Source organism: Manis javanica, chromosome 15, assembly GCF_040802235.1.
Source record: "Manis javanica isolate MJ-LG chromosome 15, MJ_LKY, whole genome shotgun sequence".
In the NCBI taxonomy this organism is placed as follows: Eukaryota; Metazoa; Chordata; class Mammalia; order Pholidota; family Manidae; genus Manis; species Manis javanica.
The window spans coordinates 67,210,499-67,230,920 of NC_133170.1; the positions used below are offsets into that span (position 1 = coordinate 67,210,499).

General features: G+C 39.0%; 2 protein-coding genes across 9 annotated transcripts in view; both read right to left on the reverse strand.

The window, feature by feature from the left end:
- Positions 1 to 5,230, reverse strand: part of CCDC62 (coiled-coil domain containing 62) — a 39,716-nt gene extending 34,486 nt beyond the window's left edge. For 2 of the 7 annotated variants that reach the window (XM_037014380.2, XM_073223665.1), the window contains exons 1-2: positions 4,232 to 4,866; positions 2,339 to 2,531 (exon numbers count right to left, since the gene is read on the reverse strand). In XM_037014380.2, coding sequence (XP_036870275.2) covers positions 2,339 to 2,531; positions 4,232 to 4,705 — 667 coding nt within the window. In that variant the 5' untranslated portion in view covers positions 4,706 to 4,866. Of the gene's footprint in view, positions 1 to 2,338; positions 2,532 to 3,734; positions 4,209 to 4,231 lie in introns of those variants that run through there. The other 5 variants (XM_073223669.1, XM_073223667.1, XM_073223666.1 and 2 more) reach the window with 5 other exon arrangements.
- Positions 5,231 to 6,299: 1,069 nt separating this feature from the next.
- DENR (density regulated re-initiation and release factor) lies at positions 6,300 to 18,430 on the reverse strand. Of its 2 annotated transcripts, none has more exons than XM_017649297.3 (8): positions 18,302 to 18,430; positions 17,339 to 17,452; positions 13,516 to 13,535; positions 12,753 to 12,837; positions 11,036 to 11,119; positions 8,964 to 9,080; positions 7,952 to 8,091; positions 6,300 to 7,851 (listed from the first exon to the last, which is right to left on the reverse strand). In XM_017649297.3, the coding sequence occupies exons 2-8, from the start codon at positions 17,442 to 17,444 to the stop codon at positions 7,807 to 7,809; spliced, it is 597 nt and encodes a 198-aa protein (XP_017504786.1). In that variant the 5' UTR covers positions 17,445 to 17,452; positions 18,302 to 18,430; the 3' UTR covers positions 6,300 to 7,806. The 2 variants fall into 2 exon arrangements, with proteins under 2 accessions (XP_017504786.1, XP_017504785.1); XM_017649296.3 differs by having other exon boundaries at positions 18,258 to 18,422.
- Positions 18,431 to 20,422: the final 1,992 nt, after the last annotated feature.

Below are 20,422 nucleotides of genomic sequence, written 5' to 3' on the forward strand. Positions count from 1 at the left end.
ACCGGCTTGCTGCCTGCAGACTCCCTCTGAGTGAATGGGATTTTAGTGACTGACCTGCCACCTAGAAATAAAGTTGGGTATAACCCTTTCACCCCAAGAACCTTTTGCTGTTGATTTCTTTGGTCACATTGAATCCATAATAAACTTGCCCAGGGCTGAAACCCATTGGCAAGACACCATATCTTGGCTACTGTAAATAGTGCTGTGATAAACATAAGGGTGCATATGTCTTTTTGAATCAGGGATCTTGTTTTCTTCAGGTAAATTCTAGGAGTGTAATTCCTGGGTCAAATGGTATTTCTATTTTTAGTTTTTTGAGGAACCTCCATATTGCTTTCCACAATGGCTGAACTAATTTACATTCCCACCAACAGTGTAGGAGGGTTCCCCTTTCTTTGCATCCTCACCAGCATTTGTTGTTCCTTGTCTTTTGGATGTTGGAAGGATAATTCTTCTTTTAAAAAGTTTTTATAATGAAGTGCATGATACTGTACTCTAGTCAAGAACTAAAACAGACAGCAGCCTGAAATACTCCTGTATGTCACTTCCTGAATACAATCTCTCAATTTCCACTTTCCCAACTACTATCCTGATCTTAATCGTTTTTTTGCTTAGTTATAGTTATACCACCTATGACTACATCCCTAAAAATAGTTAAATTTGAACAGTATATAAATGGAGTTCTACTCTACAAATTCTTCTGTTTGCTTTTTTCACTTAAGGGTATGATTCTGAGATTTATCCACACACTTGTGTGTAACTCTGTTGTTGCTACATAGTATCTCACATATGATTATAGCAAAATTTATTAATCCACTCTATTATTGATGGTCATTTCCACTTTGCAGTGCTTTGAATAACATAGCTCCAAATATTCTTATACATGCATCTTGGTACATTTTTGCTAGATTTTCTCTAGAGTTTTGCTGCTCAAATGTCCTTGGAATAGTAGCACTGACATCACCTGGGAACTTGTTAGAATTGAAGACTCTTTAGGCCCCAGACCTACTGTATTGGAATCTACATATTAACAAGATCCTTAGGTAATTCTTGTGTACTCTGAATGTGAGTATATTCCTAAAAGTGGAAATACTGAGGCATAAGCTATCTATATCTTCAACTTTATTAGGATACTGTCAGATGATTTCCAAAGTAGTTGTACCAACTGACACTCTCAGCAGCAGTAAATGGGCCCTCCCCTGGCTCCACACCTTTACCAACACATGATAAGTGTAAAATGGTATCTTATTATGGTCTTAATGTGCATTTCCCCAATTACTAATGAGAACCTTTTTATGTATTTATTGGCCATTCATTTTCCATGAAATGGCAATTCAAGTTACTTAACTCATTTTAAAACTAGATACTTATGGCTACATAATCTGTTATCTTTGTTCTTTAATATATTTATATTAAAAGTAAAAGAGATTGTATTACATTTAATGTGCAATAATATTAAATACTATTTATGTGTATATACGTGTGGGTGGGTATGGTCTAAATAAAATTAGATGGTCAAAAAAGAAATGGAAAAATTATGTATACTTAGCACAAAGACAAGTAGTGACTCAATAGCATCTTACTATGCTGATGGACAGTGACTATAATGGGGTATGTGGTGGGGACTTGATAATAGGGGGGAATGTAGTAACCACAATGTTGCTCATGTGAAACCTGACCATAAGATTGTATACAATGATAACTTAATTAAAAAAAAAATTTTGTATACTTAGATTGTCACATTTACAGAATCCATTGTGTAATATAAGTAAAAAGAAGGTGCTATATGTCTAATAAACAGATATAGTGTTTTCTCCACTAATACAGTCTAGTATTAATGTAGTATTAACAGAACATCTAGTCTTTCAGGCAGCACTAAAGGGATGACAATTACAATGCGGTACAAAAGAAGGTTTTTGCAGGCCATTTTTGAGACTGCTTAATATTAAAATATGACCATTTTAAGTACAAGTTCAATATTGAAAGTTTAAAATCTTGAGTCAGTTCAACAGAAATGGCTAGTAGTACAGCATCTTTATTCATACTCTAGCTCAAAACTAAATTCCTCCAGGTTCACTCTTGACACTCCCTGTTAACTGGAGCTCTACCCAGCAGCCTTTCTACATTTATTTGCCCTACTTTAATCCACATTGTGTTTGTTCGATTGTGAGTGTTCATACAGTCCTCCTATCTTCAACTCAACTAAACTCCAGGTATTGGGACAGCAGGTATTGAGTTGAGATAGCCCTTCTTTACTTTTCCTGTGAACTCTTTTAATGTGTTAGTATATAGCAGTGCATTAACATGTACAACAGATACCACCGAATGTATTTCTGACCTTCTAATTTGCTGCAACGTTCTTCCAAAGTCAGCACTTTCTGTCGATCTTCTTCCCATGAAAGAAGTTGTCTCTGATGTACTGCAACCATATCATTGAGCTCTTTATCTCGATCTTTCAGTTCTCCAATGAGCAGCTGCAGCTCTTTCCGCTGTCTCTCAACAGTGGAAATCTCAACTTCTGACCCGATGTTCTAAACATAGAAAGTGGTTTTATACCAAAATAAAGCTAATCAGTAACATAAGACAGCCAAAGCATACTTTACAAATACCTTCTTTTGCTGCCTATTCATGGCAGTTAAATTGACTGTTTCATTCACTGATTATAACATGGCATCAACATTATGCATATTTAAAACAGATTCACACCTACCTTGCACTCTGCCTCTATCATTTTGTCATGCTACACACACCACTCTTAAAAAGTGGGACTGTTTGTGAAATCTCTGTTGACTCATCACAGACAAATCCATTTCTGTTTTTTTTTTTCTTTACTGTCAACCCTCTCCTTGTATTAATCAACACTATTTTCCCTCACCTTGCCCCCACAATTTTGGAGCATATCAAGTAAAGGGAAATATGAAATAATTACTGTTCAAATGCAAATAATTCTTGCAACATTTAACACATCCATATACACTCCATCTATCCAAGAACAACTTAATAATTGCGACTGGTCCAAACAACATAGATACTTAAAAACAAATTTTTTGTAAAAGAAAATGTTTAAGCATACACAGAAGACTAGAACAGTACACTATACTCCTATATGCTCATTTCGTAGGTCCCCCATTATAAAGATTTTGCACGTTTCAACTTTCCTTTTTTTCTTTTGATAAAAAAGTACATTTCACTCTTACATACATCAGCATGCATCTCTAAAACTGAACGTTTTTATAAACCACGATGGCATTTTCATATGTAACAAAATTATCTACAATAATTCCTTTACAACACACATCATTTTGAAGTCTAGTGCAGTGAAATTGGTCTGACTTAAGTGTGAATACAGAATTAGCCACTCAGTAGTTCTATAACCTTGGGTAAGTTAGCTTTCTCTAAGCCTTAGTTTCCTCACCTGTAAAACGGTACTAACTACTTGAACTTAAGAGTTGTGTGCGTGGAGCAGGAAAAACAAGCTCTGAAAAGCACTTCACAGTACTTGGCACATAGTAAGCACTTAACAAACATTAGCTATTATTAAGAGTGAAACAGTATTATTAAGATTCTAAATATGGTTCTGTCCCCATCTATGGAGAACTTCATCTATGAAGAACTGTGTTAAAGAATCCTATCTTAAAGACAGTAGCTAAAAGTTCACCAGAGCCCATGTACAGTACCGCTTCCTGAAAAATAAGACTTGCAAATAAATAATGACAAATGAATCAGTTACTTACTAGTAACTACACGGATAATGGAATTTAGAGTAAAAGGGATTCCAAATCACAAAACTTTAAATCTAGTCGTTGCTAAGTCACTAATGAATTCATTCGCTCCACAAATAATTCACTAATGCCAAGTGGCTGGGGATACAGCCAGCAGCAAATACTCTAGTATAAGATAACAAGCAATACAATACAACGCACGTTCCTCTCATGGCATTCGGACTAACGCGTTCTTAGGCGAGTTTGCTTATAAGACTTTTTTGTCAAAGCGGGGTAGTGAGCGTGCTCCTCCACGCGGTTACAGGCAAGTAAATCAAGGACCGGAAGCGGGGTGGCAGACAGAAACGCCCACTGAAACGCTGAAAATGAGCGCTTGTACTCGCCGCTTGTCTTCGCGCCTGGGCTCAGTACCAAGTTTGCGTTGAGGTTAAGAAAACGGGTTGAGACGCTCCGTTTTTCCTCGACGCGCGGTGTACTATTTAAAATTTTAAGCAGAAGCCGTTCCTTACAAACCACCCAAGTTCGGCCCAAATGCACGTCGTTCCCGACGTCTGGGGTCCGCTCGCACCCGGACGCACCGGCAGAAGCGGCGGCCGCTCACCTGGCGCCCGGCGAGGAGGGTCACCGGAGGGTTCATACGTGTTTTCTCCGCCGCCAGATGAAGTCGGTGCGCGCAGCGTCACCTTAGAAACGCCATAGGCGCGCCTGCCAGGAGGGCGGGGGCCAGCCCCGAGCCCCGAAGGCCGGCGCCCTCGGCTGGCACAAGCAAGCCCACCAAACCGCCTGTTCAGCGGAACGCGCGGGGCCCTTGCCCGCTCCGGCGCCGCCAAGAGGCCGCCCGGCTCTCGCGACACCTCGGCAGCCGCGCGGGAGGCGAGTCCCCACCCGGCGTCGCGCGCTGTCCACGTTTCTTTTCCAGCTCGCGTTCTTCTGGGGAGGGTCCGCGGGCTCTCGCAGGGCTCCTCTGAGAATGTAAAGCCCATTACCCTCGGTCCGTAGGGGACCGATGAAGCCAGTGAAGACCGTTTCTGCCATCACGCTAGCTTGTGGCATTTGAGTTGCTCACTTATTTACGTCTTCCCCTACCGAACGACAGCCCTGGCAGTTAATAGCTGGGGACCATGCTAGCAGACAGTTCTAAGCTAAGCATCATAGATGAACAGGGGGGAAAAAAAAGAATATTTTTTGGACTCAGTGTAGTTCCTGAATAGTAAAGAGAATCTTGCACTTGGTCATGACAAAATGTACCACATTGTGGGTTGAAGCTAAGCTTTTTCATGTGCTATTTCATAGTCACCCTCTTTCCCCCTTTTACTCCCTGTTATACAGGAACTGGACTATGAAAATATACTACTTATCACGTTTAGCCCCTGGTGGCCCATCCCCTACTGCTTAACCCATAAAATGGCCTTTCTGGCAAGACAAATTACCAAATACAGTTTCAACTTTACTTTCTGGTTGACTATGAGTTAGCAAAACATACTCTTGTGTTCATAAAAGACATCCTGAAAATGGAAAAACAAACACTAAGAACTTGCTTTGAAGCTTTACTGATTTGGGTGACACTTGCCTCTTCTAAGGTAGGCTCATGTTTAGAAATAACAAAACAATTCTTAAAATTTAAAATCAGGAAGGCAAATTTTAATTCACATGCTTCTCAAATTTCACCATTGTAAGATTTGGTATTTTTCTAGGAAACCCTAAAATGCTTATTATCACTCACCAGACAAGCATATGCCCAATACTCACTGTAAAAGGATGTGTACAGAAAGTAGTAAGAAATGAGGCTCATTTTATGAGATTGTTGGTAAATATTAATTGGATGTGGTGAGAGGATTATCAATTGCAAGTTAAAAATCTCATAAGTTCGGGACTTTTTTGTCCCCTCCTGGCGGGAGCCGGAAGCTCTGTCCTTTCACTTTATCTCTAAATAAAAGCCTGTACCTTGCTCTCCTACCTTAAAAAAAAAAAAAAAAAATCTCCTAAGTTCACTCCTACAGGTTTTCTTTAAAACAAAGTATCTTTAAAGATATTAACTTTAACATAAAATGATGTTTCTGAAACAAGAATTACACTGCATCTGATTTTACACTTAGTCTAATTCAAACTGTTGGACTAAATGGACTTATTCCACTCTCCCTACCTTTTTTCCTAAGGAATTTAGCAAATAATAGACAGGATCTAAAAAGGGAGACACCACCTTAACAATTTATCATCTTTTCAACTAAAAGTAAGAAAGCTACCACGGATTATTATCTTAAGCAACAGCTGATTTACTGAAGCTTCTATGTAATAAAAAGGTTTCGGTCAGCATCTTTTTTTTTAATGAGTAGAATACTACATATCAAAACTGTATTTGCATTTGAAGTTGCCAGCTTAATATGGTAAATCTCTTATATATATGATAAGGCTGTTTGAAGATAAGTATTCTTTTTGCTAAAATACTAAACTGAAAACATTTACATATGTACATAAAGAGAATTATGAATTACAGTCACTTCTTGAGCTATTAGTACATTTTAATCAGAGATTAAACTGTGCTGCATTTTAAATTTCAGGTCAAAGAAGATTCACACATTATCCACAAGGACAATTTAATCCTGCATTTTCCCACAGTAACATCTACTGCTGGCTACATAAGGATTGAAATTGCATTTGTCAAGAACTGTGAACATTAAGAATCTTTACATGAAGTCACGTGTGTTGATACAAGCACATAGACATCTTCCAGCACCAACAGCATACATACAGTAACACCAAATGGTTTTGGGTAAATTTGCTTCATCAAATAGTCATATTCAGTAAAATTCGCAGTTAATGCAGAACTTCATTTTCTTGACTGATATATTTATTACACATTCTAAGATTTTAATTATTTAAAAAAACATCCAATTAATATTGTAATTTGCTTGGCAATGAACAATGGGCTCTAAATTTCTTAAAGGTTTCTATAGCAATTTAAAATATCATGAGTCTTCTTTTCAATCTGTAGCACCTGACTTAAGACCTTTATAAAAATGTTTAAATTCATTTAGTGCATTCATTAAAATTGTCATTGCTTCTTATGAGAAAAGAATTTCAATTATTATTTCCCAGACTATGTATTGAGCATGGCTGTTATTTTCAACTGGTTAGAAGAATTTTATTCACATTAAATTTAGATCTAGAACAAGAATTCTCAACCTCTCTGAAAGACTTTCTATTCAAAACAACAGTGGTGACATATACAATAGATGTGGGGTCTGTCCTCCACTTAACACTGCCAAACACGTTTCGAAGTATTCTTGGAAAGTATTTTTTAATATATGCATAATATTCTACCATATGATCCAACATCACTTCTTTAACCATTTCCCAATTTTTCATGTATATTATTTAATGTGTTGATATTATGAGTAACAACAAAATGAATACCCTCGTCTACAATTTTAAGCAACATTGGTTATATCTTTAAGATAATGTCAAAAAAGTGGCTTACTAGGTCAAACAGTGTGGATGGTTTTAAGGCTTTTAACATACTTTACCAAATAATCTTCAGAACAGCTTGAACAACTCCTACCAACATTACGTCAATATGGCTACAAGGTGGACTTGATTGGTAACCATGAAGTAAATTCAACCGCAAATCTATCAGATGCTCAAACATCTCAAAACTATCATACCAAAGGAGCAAGAAGACAGTTATTACTGGGGATGAAGCCAAAATTCAAATTCTTTAAAATATTACTCACTATAAATCATGATTTCATTAAATGATCATCTACAATCAACAGAAAGCTCTCCACAAAAAGTCAGCAGTGTTTAGTTTAAAAGAGAGAAAGAGAAAAGTCAGTACCAATGACCAAAAATTTTTATTTGACTAAATTCTATTTCATGCAAAAGCATGACAGTCTCCTGTTATTAGACTTTGGCAATAAGGCAAAAAAAAAAAAAAAAGCAGCGTTGTACAACAGTGAAAATGCCAAGGGTGAGGGTAGTCTACAGGTTTACTGTAGGATAAATATATATATTTTTAAAAGGCCTCTCTCCCTTTGGCCATATCAACTCTCAGTTCAGATCATTCAATACAGACACATTTTCAAAGTCACTTCTTCACTTCTCCAAGATCTTCGATGCTATCATCATCCACCTATAGAACACAAGTAATCACATTTCGTGAGTTGTGGTATCAAATAACATGGAGGTGACTTACTTTAAAAAGTTATTTCTACAGACATGCATGTACTTACCTCTGGCCATTTTTCCTGAATGACATCAATTATGTCATCTGTAAAGTCTCCCTGAATGATGATTTCATCTTCCCCTGTTACTGAGGCACCACAGGAGAATTTCTGAGCAAAAAATCTTTGTGCTTCTTTAAGATCAATTTCTATTATTTAAAAAAAAGAAACAGCAAGACTGTAATTGGATTGGTACATCAAAGACACTTTTCCATTTTGAAATTTAATCTGCATTTTACATTCATAAAACAGACTGCACTAGTGGGTTTCATATTCCTTTCTAAACGATAATTACAAACTACCATGGCATGGGTCTTAACTTATACTTTCATGCTCAAATAAAGTCTCAGTACATAAAAATAGCATCATCCATATTATTCATAACTCATTTGGTAAGACCAAAATAAATCCAGGAATACATTAATTTCAAGCATTACATATACACTTCCAAGTATAATGAAGTTCTTTTGTTTATCCCTTTTAACAAAAGAAGAAAAATTTATAGCATGGTAACAAACGTAATATTTAGTGTGGCCCCGTGATTACTGTCACATGAATGAAGGGACCTTGGTTTACAATTTACCCCAGGATCACTGTTCATTCAAGTCCTCTGAGAAGTGATGAGGCTCTGCAGCAGGACCTGCTGCTGCTATCCACCATCCCTCACCCTCTACTGTCAATCCCAAAGGAGGCAAGCCACTCTGCAACTTTTGGCCCCTGAGCCTGCAGGGACAGAGTAGGCTTCAAAAAAAATCCTACCGAGCCCTCCTCATCATAAACAAAATGTGCCCAAGCAGGAATTCTGGAAGGGAAAAAGCTAAACCAGTCAGTCCCCACTGCAAAAGACTTTTAAGTATCTTCAAATTTTGACTTTGTAACTATAGGTAGAAATACAAAAATCTCACTTTCTATTTTCTCAGTAAAAATTAGACCTGTGAAATTTTCATGATACCAGATTAAAAAGCTGGGTATGAGGTGGATATAGTTCATGCATTTTAAACATACTTAAGCTTGAACTCACCAAAAGTTGCAAGGCCACACACTCTTGTTACATATTTCTTCTTTGCTCTGGGAATTTTGGCTATTGTAACCTTTTGTGGTACAGTCTTCTTTTTTTGCTTTATTTGACCCCTTCCTCCTTTATTAAGAAAGAACATTAGTTGTTTCCTTTTAAATAATTAGAGGATACCATCCTTAAATTTGTTAATTTTCAAAAGGTACCAAATACTAATTTCTAGAGTTTCTTTTTCTGATATAAAGTCAATAAATGCATGCATGAGTATTTATTCAAAAAACACTTATTAAGTAATATGTGCCAAATACTGTGCTAAGGGCTGAGGACACAAAGATAAACAGAACAGAACACAGCTCTGCTACCCAGGGACTCCTAGTCTAGTGAGGGGAGACAAAAGTTAAAATAATTACAGCAACTTGATACACAGCATGACAGGACCCATGAACATGGCACTGCCATAGCTTTGCACAGGAATGGCTTCCTCCTCAGCCTTGGGAGGGCAGGAAAGGTTTCCTAGAAATGGCATCTAAGTCCTTGCAGAATAAGAATTGTCCAGGTGAAAGAAAAAGGGATGGAGAGGAATAAAAAAGAACATTACAGGAAAAGGGAACAAGCACAAAGAAAAGAAAAAGCATTTATATTTGACCACTATACTTGTCTTGATAGAGGATGTTTATCACTACGTACTAGATGAAGCCAGAAAAGCAAAAGATTTTATACAGTCATTAAAGGACTAGTAAATCAAGCTGTTATTTAATTTTATATTGAGGAAGAAGAGAAGCTACTGAATGACTATGCAAGGGTGAAATAATTATGTTTTAGGAAGAACACTCCATAGCATAGAGGGTAGGCCTGGGAAAAGGTTGATAGGACGCTGAGGGGGCTCCTGTATTTGTTCAGGCAGAAATTAATCAAAATCTACAGAGCAGTGGCAACAGTAATCGCCACTAAGCACAAGATAAAGAGAAGAAATAACAGAATTTAGAACTAATTAAAAGAGACAGAGACAGAAGCTAGGATGGGTCTCAGGTTTCTGGGTGAGATGCTGGATAAACTGTGCTCTCCCTAACCAAAACGGGGAAACAGAAGACACAGATTTGGGACTTAGTAAGTTTATTTTGGAAGTGTTGAATTTGCTGTGCCTGTGAGATTTGTGCCCATTTCCAGTCTAGAGACTTGGACTTGGGAATTTTAAGTGTAGAGTATCAGCAGAAGTTAGGGATGTGAAAGATTCATCCAGTGAGAATATGCAGAATGAGAGAATAAGAAGGCAGAGGACGGGACCCTGGGAAACACCAACTTTTAAAGGACAGGAGGGAGAAGAGAAGTCTGCACAGAGACTGAGGAGGAGTGACAGGAGAAGGCAGGCAGAATGTCACAGAAACCAGTAAGTACAGCACTTCAGGAGGGGAGTGCTGCCATTAGTTAGCAATTACTCAGCCTTTGGTGGACCCGTATTAGAGGAGTGGACAGTGAAAGACAGAATAGCAAGTCTTACTGAAGAAGTCTAGCAAAGAAGAGAAGTGGGAGGATAAGGCAAAGTAGGACATGGGCTCTTGAAGGGATTTTTTAAAAGATGCAAAGTCCTGAAAATATTTATAAGCCAAGTTTAGTAATAGGGAGGATAATTTAGGGAGAAGAAAAAGATATAGGGAGGATCCAGAGCATGAAGAATTAGTTTTAAGAGGGAGACAGGTATACACATCAGCTGTACCAAAAGATTCAACTGGGCTGACAGGAGTACTGAGAGAATAAAATATTTCATAAATGTCCTCACTCTAATAGAATACACAGGGATTTTTACAAGGTAACAAAGTTTTCAAATCATAAACAAGCTGGCTAGTTGCTTTTTATGTAAACATACATGGCAAATAAAGCATATTTTCTTAGGTCCAATTTACTGATAAAGCCCAAATCATATGACATGCCATCATCCTAAGAATATGAATCTGTGAGGCACACATATGGAATTATGATAGCAGGTAGATGTAATTCACTTTGGGAATAAGTTCATTACTTATTTTGTCTGACAGAGGGAAGGTGTGTTGTGTAAATCTAATTATGAATTTAGGTCTCACCTCTTTTCTGTTTTTTCTTCTCTTCCTCTTCTCCTGCTGTGCCTTGACCCTCGCTAATTCCAGCTTCTTGTTTGGGTGAATTTTCTATATGTAGAAATAAAATCCAAAAGCACTAATATCACTTCATACTAACATTTGCACAACCTCATACACAACTATGGCATTTCACCCGTAACTGAATGTGGCATTTGTAAAGCAAATGACTATATTGCTAGATTCCTATCAAGTCTAATTCCGAAGCCATTAAGGTTCAATGTATGGTGACAGAAGATAAAACCAAGTCTTTGATATGTGAAGAGTTTTTTTAGCCACATGAAAGGAGCATAAAACACTGAGACTCTGCTGGAGTGTTTAGCATCTAAACATACTAATCTTGTTAACCTGACGCCTGTTCCAAATAAGGGCTTCCCAACCCCTCAAGTCACATCACAGCCTAGGCAAGTCATGTTTAGGGCCAACATGTCAACTGACTATAACACCAGACTTGAACACTGGTTTTATGTGACAGGCTGTTCCCAGCCCAGACTTTCCCTTTTTCCTGCTACGGCCTTCATTTTTACCAAACTTGTCAGAGAAGATGCCAGTTTTAGCAACTTGAGGAAACTGTTCTTCTGCAGTCTTCCTTACCACTGGCAAGAGCAGCTCGACTCTTTTAGTTGCTTGGGCCAAAACCCTAAATGCCCCTTTTTCTCACATCCCACATGCAACACACCAGAAAATCCTGTCAGCTCCACCTTCAAAATATATCCAGAACCAGACCACTTTTCACCACCTCCACTACCATCAACCAGCCCGCCCAGGCTGTCATCTCCTGCCTGGATTTCTGCAGGAACCTCCTATCTGGTCTCCCCACACTGCTCTTTATGTCCCTCTTTGGTCTATTCTTAACACAGCAGCCAAAGAGATGATGCTGAAACACAAGTCAGACCTTATCACTCTTCTGCTCAAACCCCTCCAATGGCTCATCATCTCACTGAGTAAAGTCAAGACTTGGCCTTTAAGATGCGGTCCTCCATTGCTTCTCTGATGTCAGCTTCCATTCTTCTCCCTATCCTACAGCTCTAGACACAAGACTTCCTTGTTGTTTTCTGAACATGCTAGGTGAGTTTTTGCCTCAGGACCTTTGCACTGGCTGTGGTACCTGCCTGGAATGTTCTTCTCTCAGATATTCAAATAACTTGCTCCCTCACTTCCTTTAGGTCCTTGTTCAAATGCCACCTTTTCAGTAAAATTCTTCCTGGCCACTACCAAACATTTCTAAATCCCTCTCCAACAGTTCTTAAATTCTTATCTCCCCATTCCTTGCTTATTACTATTTAACATACTATTTCATTTGTCAGTTTACAGTTTACTTATTTTGTTTGTCTTCCCTACTAGAATGTAATTTCCAAAGAGTAGATATATTATTTGCTGCTTATCCTGTTTCTAAAATAGTATATAACACATACATTTGCCCCTAAAATCATTTACTCTTCTTTATATAAGAAAGTTGACACTGACCTATCCTGTCTCAGAAAGCTAAGACACATGAAGCACTATGTGATTTTACAGAAGGAATTTTAACCCAAGAACTTAAAACAGTTTTAAAGGTAATAGATAGATAAATGTAATTCTGTAATATCCTACTAAAAGAGGACTCTCATATCTTTAAAACAATGCCTCATGTGCATTTGTTTCAGACATACAAGCTTTGATGAAGAAAAAAAAAAGTTCATACCTACAGTAAGTTTTGCAAACTCATTTGGAAAATTCTTCTCTAACCATTGTCTACATTTAGCAACATCAGGCATATATTCACAGTACTATGGAAGAAAAAAAAAGAACTGAATCACAAGAGAACACTTTCAATCAACTAATACACTTTAATTAAAATCATTCCCTATATTTAGAATAATAAAACTGACTACTCCCACCTGACATCTTAGCCACAGAAAATCTATATTCAGCCAGGAAACACCCCGTAAGAAATTAGAAATTAAAAAGGAGTAGGTACCTCCTCACTGTAGTAAAGCATTTCCTCTCCATCAAACATTAGAAAAATGAGCAGACAAAACAAGCACGTCTATTCCTTGCTTTGGGTACACAGGTTTCTCAGTATTTTCATGACTTGCCTGCAGGGCCTGAGAAGCTTATTAACAGAAAGTCTTACACATAATTTCATTTATGCTTTCTCTCCTCTGCCTGGATGTTAAATTTTGGCTTTAAGGTTACTCTTGTTTTATTAGCTGACTATTCATGAGTTCATGTAAAAATCTAAACTCTACAGCGAAGTGAAAAAGATGTACACAGGTGACTCAAAATCAAAACAAAACAATTTCTGAGACCACAAAATTATTCTAAACCAAAGTTCTCTATAAAAGATTAAAATTCTACTATCAAATGATAGAAAAAGAAAAATAAGAGAAAGTTCTCAGGTTAGCTCTAAAACCAATGACCTCAAATGCAGAAGTTAAAGAGAACAGAATGTTAAAAGGACTTACCTCTGTTGGTAATGAACAGACTGGAGAGATGGAGAGAAAAAAAGATGGAAAATATAAATTATATACACACCCAAGGCTCATTATAACTTTTCTTTTAAATTTAGCAAAATGCTTCATTGCTTTTTCCTATAAATTTTCTGCACTATTTTTCAAATGCTACCCAGCATGCTTTTTTCTTTCTTTTGAGGTAAAAAGCACATGGCTAATAAAAATATTTTGATTTTCTTTTTTTAATCTAAACAATGTATCCTTCGGTTGATGGAACATCAAACTATACTGTCTCACAGGTCTGAAATTAAGATGGGAATAATTCCCCTTACAACAGGGCTGGTTATTTCTTTTGAGAGCTTTACCAAAATAGCCACTATTTTTTATTCAAACTAACACATTTACAGACTTCAGCAGCACTTATGTTACCATTTCTATACAATGTACTTTTTCTTTTCTTTTTCATATTGTGCTATGTAAGAGCATGAAACCATAAGGCTAGAAGGAACATTAGTTCAGCCTTGGCACTGTATAGCCTGCACAGGCTAAGGGACTAGAACACAAGGGGTTTCCTGATTTTAACTATAATCCTATTACTGGGCAAACTGCTTATTTTCTTTTTATTTTTAAGGTGAAGAATGGAGTAGTTCCATGTGCCCAACATCCTGAGATTTGCAAGGGAGAGGAAGGGTGATACACCATTACCATTAACACCAATTACCATACTTTGGGCACCTATTATGTGCCAGGCACTTTGCTATGCTTTGTACCCATCATTCTGTTTAATCAACACAACCCTTCAAGGTAAGAATTTCCAAATCTGTATTACAGATGAGAAAAATGAGACTTAGAATAAGTAATCTACTTGCAGCTGGCTGACAGAGCAGGATTTGAACCCTGGTCTGTTTCTGAAGCTCACGCTTTTAACCACTAAATCAGATTACACAACAGGCACTGCAGCTGTGTGCCAGCCAGGTGACAGTGATCTGCGTTTTCTTCAGCCCCCACCATCACTGTTCTATAGATGAAGCCCTAAGAAAGGTTAAATAGCTCACCCAATGACAAAGGTGGTATGTGGCAGAAAAAAACTGGAATCTAGTGTCTATGTCAAGTTGTGAGTTCTTTCCACTGTGAACTTCTCCCTGATTAATCAGAGCTCTTTAATCCCCACAGTTCAAGTTCAAAAACCACTAGGTACAGATATTCAGTCACACTTTCCAGATATAATTATAGGTTAAATATCACTACAGCAAATACTGATGCTTTAAAGCTTTTTATACCATTTCAAATAATATTCAATCCAGCAAAATTTGAATGAGAAAAATTTGGACACTTCTTCCAAGCTCACCATTATTTGTTGTTTTTTTATTTATTAAGGTATCACTGATATACAATCTTATGCTCAGATTTCACATGAGCAACATGTGGTTACTACATTTTCCCCCCGTTATTTGTTTTTAAAGTCAATTTCCCCCCACAGATCACTCAACTCTTTGCAAACTTAGCTTTTCAACACAAGATCTAGCAGCTACCTTCAAACTTCATGTCACCAATGCTGGAACAACCTGAACATCATGTACTGCTGATGGAACTCAACATGAAGAACAGAGCGTCATCATCAAGGAAACCTGCTATGGTCTGAATGTTGGCATCCCCTAGTAATCTGTATGTTGAAATCTTTTGTGCCCAATGTGATGGTATTAAGAGGTGGGGCTTTAGGGAGAATTATTTCTTTTGTTCTTCTCAACTGCCCTCTGAAAGAGGCTCTACTTTCTCCATTTCATGGATGAGGGAACTGGCCAAGGTCACACAGTGAGTAAATGACCAAGCAGGAATTCAAACTCAAATTGACTTCAGAGTCTGAAGTCTCACTTCTGAGACAAAATATTTCCCTGAAAATGACCCCAGCCTACCTACTCTTGCTTCTCATTATACTTGAACCAGCATTCTGCTCCAATTAGCCCTTTCTGTTCCTTCTCCCCAGGAGATACACTAAATCTTGCCAGCATATTGCTCTTATGAACTCCCTAACCTTTTCTTGAAAATTCTGTTACCTAAGGTTTTCACTTCCTTGGAAATTTCCCTACTTCCCTCTGAACAAAGACCCCTCCCTTTCCTGAATTCCCAATTCAGTACCATTTAATTCCTAAATTAGTACCATTTAGCTTAGCATTTCACACTCCAGAAGTGCTTCTTATACAGATATACCTTAACCTCCTTGAGGAAAAAGTAACCCTATCCCCATCCTAGTTCCTGGAATATCAATACAAGTTAGGGAGAGAAATGAAAGTTAACCTTCCTCAAAAAGGCTTAAACTGCATACTTAGTGCAATTGTTCAAAAGCTACCTTAAGAGTGACATAATTCAACAGTATGATTTTCATATATGATATTCCACCAATTCTAATTTTTTTTCATTTTTACAGGGATGTACCTTACATTACAGCATGTCAATCTGGTAACTTTTTCTTTCTTAGCAGAACCTAAAATAATAGTGCATTTTATAAAATATGGCATCTTAGATTTGATGAACTAGAGTACAAAGAACAATAGATCTTCACTACACCTGATAAATAAGGATGAATACACCACACTAAACGAGTACGTTTTTCTGACGATAATAGCAGTTACTGTGCTATGTTCTTGTGCTAACTGCTTCTTGTACCAGGAGGTTCATATAATTCATCTGACTTAATCATCAGCTTCACTTTACAGACATTAAGGAACAGATTTCTAACCCTTAGTGAAATCCAGTAACTTGCCCAAGATCATACAGTTGGTAATGCTAGAGTCAGGATGCAAATCCTGGTCCATGACCCCAAAGGCAAACAGTATAATCAAGTAAGACCGGTATCATAACAAAACCCAATCAACTCAACAAAAAGTTACCCTGCCTACTCTTTCACTAAGATATGTTATGTTAATTTTATTTTACTATCAAAAATATTCAACAGATGATGAGTTGATACAACTTTTTAATTCGGTGACATCACCACTCCTACAGTACTAAAACTCCCGATGAGGTCTCTACTACACTCATCGCAAGTAAGTTTCCATGAGAACAGGAACCTTTTCTGCCTTTTTCACTACTCAGTCCCTAGCACCTAAAACATTCTAGGCACACAGTAAGTGGTCAAAAATATTTACTGAAAAAAATATATTATTTACTTGCCCTTTTACTCTCTTGTCTTCGAATTTTTCTGAAACTAAGATGCTAATAAAATTAGAGCATTTCCAATTCACAAATATTTCTGTACTGAAATGACAATGTAAAATGAGGAAAAATACTCAAGGGCAAAAAACCTGATTCAAATATAATCTAATAGATATATTATTAATCAAGCCAAGAGCTCATACTCAAGACTGTCCTCTACACATCACTCCAACCTCATCATCCTCCACTCCTTACTGGCCCCCTCCCCATAAAGCTCCTTTCTCTGAAGAGACACATCAAGCTTTTTCATGCACAGCTGTTCACTTGCCTGGGATGCTCTTACCTACTTACTCATCCAGTCCTTGTCATCACTTAAGACTCAGTATCTTCCAAGAAGCCCTCCTTTAACAGACAGACTAGCAAGCATCATTAGGCTGAAATCATCTATTTCATGTCTCTATTTCAACTGGACTGAAGCTTTCTCAGACCAAGTGGCAAGACCCATGTCACACAGGCTTAGAAAATCTGTTAACCCATGCCTCCTCTTCATCATCTCCCCAACTCCCAATTAAAGATTTACCAAATGACAAAGACAGCTGAAAGAGGGATTACTAGGGCCAGATGTGAAACTATTATCACAATGCACAAAAGTACGGTGAGTAAAAGTCATTTTCTGTCTTGCCTCCACAGTAAAGGACTCGAAGTGGGTAATCTGTATCTAACTTGGTATTGCTCCTCAGGTCTCCTCTGCAGTCATGTCCACTGGATTCAGAAAAATCAGCAGCCATCTCACAACCTGTAAGCAACGAAAATAAACATTTTTTCACTATTTTGGACGAAGACCCCAGAGAAACAGCGTGTCTTGCTTTCCCCAGCTAGATTTCAACCTCCACCCCAAATATGTTTCAATTCTCTGTTGTTAAGTGAAGAATACAAGTTGCATGAGGATTCATAAAATATGAGCAATTCTGAGCATACCATTCACCAGGTCCATAGGTTTACAGGGAAGAAAGTGGCAGTGAGAACTCGTAGCAAATGGACCATGAAGAATAGGGGACCGAGGGCACTAGTGAAAGACGAAGCAATGGGATAAAAGGATGAGGAGGATGACTAAAATGGATAGGGCGCAAAAGGTCCGTCAGTGATCTGGGAGAGATGCAAACTGCAGCAACAGAGAAAGGCCACAAAACAGCTGGAAAAAAGCGGCTGGAAAAGCCTACAAAGAAGAGGTGGGTCACCAGAACTGCCCAGAATGCAGGGTAGGCGGACAGTTAAATACCCGGGGAGGAACACACTAGTCAGGAAAATTGATGGAAGAGGGAGGGGGCGGGGAGACCAGAACCTGAGAGAAAATGGGGGCAAAAGAACGAGGAAGGGGCAGGATGTAGGCGCACTGCGGCGACAAGGGCGGCCCGGTGTGATGAGGAAGATCCCAGGAGGAAGATCCCAGGAGAAGGGGCTATCCTGGAGACACAGAGGGGCCCATGTGGGCGGAGGTGTGGAGACGCCCGGCCCGGCCCCCTTCCGCCGGGCAGCACCTCGCCTTCCCCCACGTTCTCTACGAGTTTCTCAAAAGCGGGAGAGGCACGAGGGGTCGTTACCCAGGCGGTCACACAGCCCCCGCCTCCTCCACTCCCGCCACTACCGCCAGCTGAAGCGACACATGCAACTCTTCTACGGCCAGGGCCGCCCGGAGCCGTCTGCCAGACGCAGTCCCGCGAGACAATAAGCCTTTATCGCGAGATTCAGGCCACAGCCCGGCGGCTGTCGCGAGAAACCTGAAGGCGGGGACGAACAGGGAAGGAGGCGAGGGGCATGCGCGTTTCGTGCGGGGGCGGGGCCAAGCCACCGAGAGGCGGGCGGCCGGTAGGTGGTGCTCGTTACCCGTGGGAACGCGGGGAGGAGGAGCTGCTGGAAGCTGGAGCCGCTGGGAGCGCGGCGACGTGCCTCTGAGTCAGCAATGACTCCCCAGGGATGAGCTCGGGAATGTTGTCGCGGGGTCTGGGGTGCATCCTGCAGCCCGACTCACTTCCCGGTGTTGGCTAAGTTACTTCTCAGCGGGGAGATTGCACCTGGAAAAGGCGTTTGATTTCGTTGAGACACCGTTCCCCACACTGGCGGAATTATTCTTGAAAAGATAATATCAACGCTATTTAAATTGTTCTCTTTGCCCACAATTCACCACCCTGTTTCCATATCACCTTTCTTGTGTTTAACCCAGCCGTATATGGGTGGCAAATTGGCATTAACATTTCCTATCTCAAATTTTCTCTCTGGAGTCTGAAGCCTGGTAGACATTAACGACCAGGGGTATGCCTTAATTTTGCTTCCGTCTAGCTGTTCCATTTGGGAAAAATCCTTTCATTTCCGTGCTCTGCCTGAGTCCCATCTGTGAAATGGGAGTAACATTACAACACCGGCAGGGCTATGAGGTTAGGGATTTGAGGACAGAAAGTGGTTTGTAGGTGATGGAGGTGTTTTTTTTTCTTTTTATCGTCACCCCTCGTTACACTCTTTCCCTGCCAATTTGATTGGCTACCACTAACCCTTAAATTTTCTGCTCACACTTACTTTTCGTCTGCATGCAGCCATCTGGCATAATCTTTCTCACCAGGCCATGTAGCCTCCACTTTGATATCTTTCTCAAAAGAGTTTCCCTCCTCACGAAAGAGTCAGTTCTACACGACATTTGTATAAGATTGTTTCCAAACGTGTTTGATTATAGTAATACCTTCCAATTCTAATAATACAAGTTTCTATTTATTGATACCCACCTCCCACTGTGTGCCAAGAACTTGCTCATTTGAGGATATAGATGTCATATAGAGTCCAGGTGGATTCATTCCACAAAACGTTCTTGGGGTCACCACTATGTGCCAGCCCCTGTGCCCTGAATGAAATTTTCCTCTGCTTTAAATATTTAACCGGAGTTCTGTTTTTGGTGTAGACTCTGCCTGACACTGCACTTCCTAGCACACATCACAGCCTGTCAGCTCTCAAGTACTAACTGGAGGAACCCCGAATTAAATAAACATTCCAGTGGCTTCTCACCAGGAAGCCACAGACTCTTTGAGAGGGAGGGGAATTATTGCAAAGGATATAGAAATCCACTCGTGCACCAAGCATTGTCAATAATAAATTGACTAAATATCTTTCAAACTTAATTTTGTTTTGCTATTTTTAGTATAAGTCCCAGTTTGATTCTAATGAAGGTCATTCAAAAGTTAAATCTGATTGACCTTGTTCCAGTTGTGTCCACTGCTAAATCAATCACCATAACTAATAATAAGAGCTTAAGTCAAGTGTTTGCCTTTGGAGCTGGGTTTGGAGAATACAGACAGAGTACTTCCCAAAAAAAGTTTGAGGCACTCTGACCAGAAGAAGGAATGATGCCAAATTATCAAAACACAGCAGACGTTCACTACAGCCATCCACATACTCACAGGTGCTAAGAATTATTAAATAATCAGCACACTTAACACATCAACTAGGGTTATAGGTGAGGTAGACTTTCTTATTGACAGAATCTTACTTCACCTGAGACAGTGGTGTGTCCAGCTAAAGACACTTGATTTCCTAGCCTCCTTTGCAGTAAAGGTGGCCATGTGACACAGATGCGGAGGAGGGTGTCCTTTCGAGAAACACTGTGAAAGATTTTTAAATGAACAAAAAAAATAATGGGTGTCCTGTCATTCTCTGTGATGTCATCTCCATCTTTCATTGTCTTTGAACTATTCTGTAATTTTGTAAGTTGTAGAAAACTAAT

Coding starts and splice junctions, on each gene's coding strand:
- DENR (XM_017649297.3), bottom strand. CDS start 17,444: ATGGCTGCTGATTTTTCTGAATCCAGTGGACATGACTGCAGAGGAGAC. Junction 12,838..13,515: donor TCTGTTCATTACCAACAGAG/GTAAGTCCTTTT, acceptor TTTCTTCCATAG/TACTGTGAATATATGCCTGA. Junction 11,120..12,752: donor GTTTGCAAAACTTACTGTAG/GTATGAACTTTT, acceptor TTCTACATATAG/AAAATTCACCCAAACAAGAA.